At 41.2% G+C, this 7,841-nt stretch overlaps 1 protein-coding gene across 1 annotated transcript; it reads right to left on the bottom strand.

The window, feature by feature from the left end:
- Positions 1-1,944: 1,944 nt before the first annotated feature.
- LOC135378513 (uncharacterized) lies at positions 1,945-7,375 on the bottom strand. The gene is made up of 2 exons (XM_064611570.1): positions 6,870-7,375; positions 1,945-6,800 (listed from the first exon to the last, which is right to left on the bottom strand). Exon 2 carries the CDS (start codon positions 6,347-6,349, stop codon positions 2,867-2,869), a length of 3,483 nt encoding a protein of 1,160 aa, XP_064467640.1. The 5' UTR covers positions 6,350-6,800; positions 6,870-7,375; the 3' UTR covers positions 1,945-2,866.
- Positions 7,376-7,841: the final 466 nt, after the last annotated feature.

Here is a 7,841-nt window from a genome sequence, read left to right as displayed (position 1 = left end):
CACCCCTTCTTCGACTTCTCCCATTTAGACTGCAGAGTCGGAATGAGGTTATGTCCTACTCTTTCACAAATCTTTACTATAAATATGTGACTGTCAAGGAGCTGACTAGCATTCAAATCGAACTGGCAAACGAGATAGGTGATTTCATTCCCTTCATTGCTGGTTCTGGTCGTGTGGGAGTAACATTACATTTTCGAAAATGCATATAACTCAGACACCCTGTTGTATATCGCATTTCGGCAGCGGTAAACGAGATCAACCATTGCCACATTACTCAGCTCCTCTTTATCAAGTTGGATCTGGCTTTTTTTCTGAGTTGGTGCAGCGGTTTATACCTATACTGACTAAACAAGTAGCGCCCTATGTAGGTCGGAAACTTCTTGACACAGGACGTCACATAGCGGAGGAAGTGAAACAGGGAACAACGTTTGGAGAGGCACTAAGGAAAGGGGTTGGTCGCACCATCCATTCAACTCGTGACGAGTTGCTGCATAGACTCAGAGGGAAGGGTAGGAAACGTAATAAAAGCAAGGGCAACAGAATTGATCGATCAGTAAAACCAACGAAGAAACGAAGAAAGGTTGACTTTTTCACCTGAGGAAAAAAAGATGTCTACCATCGCCTTAGTACATAAAAATTCTTGCTTCTGCACAACGAATCAGTTGGACCTGTTTTCTGTTCCACCGACAAACTTTTCTCTGGAGAAGTCAGAATATGTGGAGTTTTTCCCCATTTCTGCACCTACCTCGAGCGGTGTGATTGAATATAATGTTCCAGGTCTCGGTGGCGGCTTCTTTGATCTCCAGTCGAGTTTCTTACACATTCAATGTAGAGTTGTGCGTAAAAATGGAGACGCAGCATTGACTACAACTGGCAGTACAGTGACAAATGACAACGTTATTCCTGTACAAGCATTTGCATCTTCTCTCTTTCATCATGTCCACATTTATCTTAATTCGACTCTGGTATCTAATTTCGAACATTATGCCTATCGTTCTTACTTGGACATTGTTACAAATGCAAACAATGTTACTCAAACTCACACCTTGTCCGCAATGCTTTACGAACCAGATCCAGTGGGAGAATCTGAAAATTTTGCTATCCCCAACGAAGCAAAAGGACTTTTCGCACGCTATAAACGCACCAAAGGATCAACTCTCTGTGATCTTTATTCTCCTATCTTTAGCGACATCTGTCAGCAAGAAAAATTTGTCCTTAATAACACCGATATTCGAGTGGTGTTGCGTCAATGTACTGACGAATTTAGACTCCTCTCTGGTCCCAGCGAGACTGAAAAGCATACAATAGAGTTTTCTCGAATTGTGCTCTACCTCCGACGTGTGCAGGTTTCTCCAAGCGTACTCGTTGGCATTGAAAGAAGACTTCAAACGACACCCGCCACATACCTTCTTCGAGGTTTAGAGATTAAGTATAGGACAATCGCTCCAAACCAATCTCAGGTGATATTTGATGATCTCTATAGTGAACGAGTTCCTTCTAAGTTGACCGTATTGATGGTCAAGAGTGAAGCATATCAGGGTCATAGAGAACGGAACCCTTTTAAGCTTGAAAATTTTAAACTCAAAAGAGCAGTGCTCGACGTTGGCGGTCAACACTACACCGACGACTTCGACTTTCAACGAGACATCTATGCAAAGGGATACATGAATTTGCTTCACAAACTTAAGAGCAAGGATATACCTCTAGCTCCGGCTGCATATGCAAAAGAGACATTTATGCTTTATTATCACCTCACACCGGATGTGGAACTGCAGTCACTAAGTCCAGTGCTTCAAGCTAATGTTCGTCTCACATTGACATTTGCTGCTAACCTTACAGAAGCTGTCACGGTGCTCTTTGTTTCCGAGACACCTCGTGTTCTGGAAATAAACAAAGACAGACGCGTTAAATTCGTATAAACGAATCAAAATGGAAGAATGGGAATTTTATGCAGCTTTTGCTCGGAACCATTGCACAAGGACATGCTTTCGTGGAACTTTCGCTCGCGATGAAATTGCATTGCAAAAAGCTGGACCGGGTCTTTATGTGGTGAATACAGCTCCAAGATCTTCCCCGGGAGAACACTGGACTCTATTCCATATCTCTAACGATAGGAGCATTTCTTATTTCGATAGCTACGGAATGCGACCACTATACAAGGAGTTCTACAAATTCATACACCCAGCATCTTCATTTCACTACAACAGGAAACGACTGCAGGGATACGGCTCAGCCACATGTGGACTTTATTGTCTCTATGTAGGTAGTCTTCTCTGCTGTGGGTTTCTACTTGAAGAGTGTACTCGGAGGTTCTCACACACCAACTTTAAACTCAATGATAGGTTGATAGCAATACTTGTGCGTAAACAGATACCACGAAAAACAGATAACATGTCATGTTGTAGTGTACTCTAAAAGTGAATAAATTTGTTTTTGAAAAGAAAAGAGCCTTTATTTAGTCATCTTAGCAAGAAAAGTAGGATACATTACATCAGACAGCTCACAAAAATGGCGAAAAGTATTATACAGTCACAATTTCATCATCACTTTGAAAACAAGAGAACTGAAACAAGCTGTTTTGCAAAGTACATACTCCACTTTTTTTTTGCAAACACTTTGAAAAAGTTTCTTTATTTAAGGAAGTGACAACTCTCTCATTCACATAAAAAACTTAGAAAAAAGGTGCACTGAATAAGTCAAATGAAGATATGTACAATCAACACTCCTTTAGTGTTAAACACTTGTTAGAAAAAAACACAAGAATAAAGAAAAGAGTAACATCTATATTGATGGTAATTGGCTTTTCCATCATTTACCATCCTGTTGGTTCCATCTTTGTTTACACTTGTCCGATGCATACATATGATTAGGTGTGAAAACCAAAAGGGAACGTTTCAATTCCATCTGCACAAATGTAACGCTTTGTATCCAAAGGGTTGAGAGCAATCTTTGTCACTGAGACACTTTTGTTTACATTGTCTTTGCGCACGATCAGGTTCTGTTTAATAGAGTGTATTCTGCCATACTCAAGAGCGTCGGTGTACAGGGAATAAAGAAGCTTCTGTGCTTCAGAATGTTTCACACCTTTCGCACGGTTGTACTGCTTTTTGCTACTCAGTTCGAGAGCGTACAGTTTTGGTTTTAGACAACAGAAACCGAGAATGTGATCACGAGGCATCTCGTTTTTAAACATTCCCAGTACCATCTTATTTTTCGCGGAATATAACGGATGATCGGGGTCATAGCTAGAGTTATCCAGATGCTTGTCAGCTAGTTCGAGAAGCGCTTTCTCTTCACTCAACTTTATGATGAAGGAATCTGTGTCCATATACAACAGTCTAGTATCTGGAGCTACACGAAGAAGGTGGTTGTGGTAAAAATCAAACATCTTCAGCTTGGACAGTTCCAGTATCGCGAATCCTAGGTACAGTGGCTGTCTCATGCGGAGCACAGATTGAGAGAATTGGAAGAGGATAACATGAGAGCTCAGCGGTCGGAACTCCTTTAGGTTTGGTTTGCGTAGGAGTCTGAGCACTTGTTCGTCGGTTACTGTGAGACGACAGTTTACAAACTTTCTAACCTGCATACACGAACGTCCGTACACGCTATTAATTGAAATCTTAGCTTGGGAGCTTTCGAAGGCATTCGTAGCTCGTTTTCGAAGATCGTGATTGAAGTCCACATAGGATCGGAGAAAGGGCTTTTGATTGAACTTTAGAACCCTGTGAACTTTGGTGAGACGCAAGCCCAAATGCATATACAACTGCAGATTGCGATAGTGTAGAAAATATCTCTCTTTGTCGAATAATGTCAACAGTAATTTTGCATCGGTAGCTTTCTCAGGAAGGTGAAACTTCTTCATCAATTCCTTTTGATACTCTGACAGCAGATCATAGGGAACTGACATTTTCTCGGGGGCAACTGGCAGATCTCTGTGCCGTTGGTGGATTTCTTTGTCATATGCTAGATCTACCTCGAGGAAGTAACCCATAGGTGCGTCATCTGGGAGGTGTGTTATATCCAAGTTCGTGATTTCATCCTCTGTGAGCCACTCGAAACCTCCGTAAGGTAGTGGTTCTCTCATTACTGAACCGTAAAGCCCATTAACGTCTATGTAGTGGATCAAGCTACTTGGGCTTTTGGGGTCAAACTGCTCTGTTCCTGGTACATTTGCAGTCGCTTTCCTCAGCGAACACTGTGTAATACCTCCTCGTATGCCATTTTCAATCAGCAGGTACGCGTCAGGGTCGTGAATCAACTCTAGCTCTACCTTACTCATTTTTAGAGCGCAAGACATGCTTAATCCGGGCAGAGACACAAAGTGAAAAGGTTCGATCTTGTGAAAGTCAAGTGTCCACTTACGAAAGCCCTGAAACACGTCTGCTAAAAGCAGTGCGTCTGTGAGTAAATATAGGTCTGAATACTCTCCCAGATTACGGAGTTGAAATTTTTCAAAGACCCTCTGTGCATGACAATAATCTTCTTCACTTACTTCTGTCCCATTCAAAGTGTTGAAGAATTGATCCCGAGGAGGTAGAGAAAGCTCATTGTAGGCTTCGAAAGTGGTGACAAAATTGTAACAAAACACTCCTTTGCGAACAACTAGTTGAAAGTGTTCTTCGTTTGGAAAAAATTGACGAAGACAACGAAAGTTGTCTTCACCTTTCTCACGTAGATTTTTCACTAATGTTTCGAGACTTGCATTCAAGAAGTTTAAACTATCTAGGAATCGATAAGAGCCAACGTCTATAGCCTTGAATTTTTGGGAGCTACTGGCAATCACCTTTATGTCTACTTTCTTAAGCAAATGCAAGTGAGACAAAAGAAAACTCAAGTCATAGTTGGCATTGTGTGCAATGATTGGAATCTTAGGAGGCACTCTCAGTTTCAAGTTACAGGTGTTACACAAAGTTTGTCGAAATTTTCCACTTACATGGTCATGGTCACGAACTTTTTGCTTCTTTGCAAAAGATTCCTGGCAAACGTTGCAGTGACTTGCTGTGGCATGCTGCTGCTCGTTTTCTGCGGTCATTTCTAGAGGGGCAATTGTACGTATCCATTCCAAAATGTCGTCATGGAGTCTGTGCAGTAGCTCCATAAAGACAGTGACACAATTAGGTCCACGATACAGATGCTTTTGGAGGACATATGAGTCGGATGCGCGTATCACTAACAGACAAAATGAAGAGGGGATGTGATCTTCATACACATTTCCTGAATCCAGACACGGTGACAGCACACTTTCAAAGTCATACACACAGTAGAAGGGAACTTCTGACATGAGATGTTCCCCTGCAAATGCTAATGTCTCTCCCTTCTTTGGGTAAATGGTCTTGGCTACTTTCTGTTGCTTACACATACTTAAATGACACTTCAGACTTCCCTCTGAGCAGAAGCCCATTGTACATCTTTTACAATGAAATTGTCCACGTGGAACAAACAATCCATTAAAATTTGCGATGAGCACAAAATGAGAGTCAACTAGTAACAAGTCCACATGTTTCTGACGCTCCTCATCAACAACTTTGATGGGGTAAATGTAGTTTTCTTCCTTTTCGTACGCGTACACATTAATGCTAATTTCATTACGTTTCTCAAATATCTCTACATCTTTTGGGAAAGCTACGGGAAATGTATCAGGAAATACATACTGTGTTATGTATGGTCTGTAGGAAGATGCCCTCCGCCTGTGATGCGAGGCAGGATGTAGTCCAGCAATCACGGAGAAGACAAAACACATGTTCTCTTCATCTTCATGTAGTCCGTAATCCACATTCAACAGGGAACGATACTTTCGTTTCAATTCACTCGGTAACTCAAATTGGGAACATCCAATTAGTTGAGGAGCCAAACGTCCAATGTTTAGAATACAAGCAAGAATGCGAAAGAGAAAAAAACCGGAGCCTTGAATTTCTAAGTTTTCTAATGTTTGTGCTATCTCACTACTCGTCTGTGCAATCGAAGGCAGTACATCTCCCTCTGACCAAACAGTTCTCACTTTAGAAGGTACAAAATGAATCTCAAGTCGTAACTCCTCATCGGGCGTATGTCGCCCAAGTTCTACTTTAAGAAATGTGAAGTAGCGCAGTGGGAATCCAAAGTGTCGCAATACATTAGCAAGATAGTGTTCATACTCATGAAAAAACGTTGTCACTTCATGCCCCGCCTCGTCTCTGTCATGTAGATGCAACTCGAAGCGTTTCGTGTAGTTCCGTAGTGTGCAGAGAGTCTCACAAAATGGTATGCAGGGTGTCTGGAGTTCGTGAACGTTTGCCAGATGAATTTGGAGTCCCTCTATTGATGCATAGTACTGACGTTCGTGTTGAGGACATAAGTGACAGGTCACCATGATGTGGAGAGAAGTGTCTCAGGATGGGAGCTGCCGATATGTCGATGTATCATCACTTTTTCTTCCCATGAGTGAATAGAATGTCGGGCGAAGCAACTCTCTTGCCATCTTTGAATCTCTCCTTTTTCTCAATTTTAAGATTTGGCAGTTGTCGCATCTCCTCTAGATCATCCTCTGTCAAACGCTTAAAGCGACTAGGAAGGTAGAACTTTACACGTTTGTCATTCTCCATCAACACTTCTACATAGACCGCTTCGCCGTACACCGTGTCAATCTTTCGCAAATCCAAGACCTCCAGCTTTTCATTCTTCGGTAGGGTACTCATTTTCTGAATATCTCCATCTCCAGCTTTCTTGAGTTTATCGAGCTTATCCAAAATAGATGTCATACCTTTCTCTTGTGGTGACTTCTCACTCTGGCTCACTTATTCTTTTCTACACACAGAGTGAAGCTGAAAATAAGAATAAATATAAGCACACTTTCCCACATATCGGAGCGAAAGGAAAAAAGTGTAACGTACCCTTCCTCCTGTGAGGATCTGTGCGAAGAATCGTCATGGAGGGCAGTCTTATATAGCGCTTTGCGAACAGTGCATGCATAGACATGTTTGACTTTGTTGGTTACCTTCTCTGACGTAACCAATCACGTGCTCATCACATGTCTAGACAAGTTTGAACAGGAAAAAGTAAGAAAAAAAACCGTCTAGAACAGACTTGTTCCGAAAAAAAGATACAGTCACAGACTCATATTGCATGTTTGCACAAACTGAAAGTGCTAGAACTTGAGAATTCTACACTGACTTGCTGCACAAGATATACAGATATGAGTTTCTCAGCTCCCATATCCAACATTGACAAACTAAAGGAGTGCATAAAGGATAAGTGTTGTTTGCCATTTATCGTTTTCATAAAAAAACACACATGCTTGAAGAAAAAAAGAGTAAAAGTCTTATGTAATGTGCTATTTATACCAGTCTTCATTTACTTGGAAGAGATGACTGAGGTTAGACCTTATAGGTTTATCACTCCTGTCTCAATGACTATATCTGGACAAAGTCAAAGTGGAAAGACGACACTCGTTACACGTTTGATCAAGCATAGAGCCACTGTCTTCGATAAACCTTTCGATCGTATACTATACATATACTTGTACAAGCAACCTATTTTTGACGATTTTCCCGAGGTAACTTTCAGTCAAGATATTCCCACTAACCTGGAGGATGTTAGAAATTCTTTAATCATATTTGACGATTGCTTGGCTGACAAGAAAAGGCTAAAAGAAATCTGTAACTTCTATGTAGCTGGATGCCATCATCTCAACTGTTCGGCCATCTTCATTACTCAATATTTATTTGTTAATGATCCTCTGTATAGATGTATTCAGTTCAATAGCAGTGCTCTAATTCTATGTCGTTCTGCTCGAACTGTGGATCAATTACAAATACTTTCACGACAATTGTTTGGACGGAACAAAAGCGACTTATTGACAAGCA

Source organism: Ornithodoros turicata, chromosome 1 (genome assembly GCF_037126465.1).
Source record: "Ornithodoros turicata isolate Travis chromosome 1, ASM3712646v1, whole genome shotgun sequence".
Taxonomy (NCBI): domain Eukaryota; kingdom Metazoa; phylum Arthropoda; class Arachnida; order Ixodida; family Argasidae; genus Ornithodoros; species Ornithodoros turicata.
The sequence above is the reverse complement of the archived record's forward strand: the minus strand, read 5'-3'. Positions and strand labels throughout refer to the sequence as shown.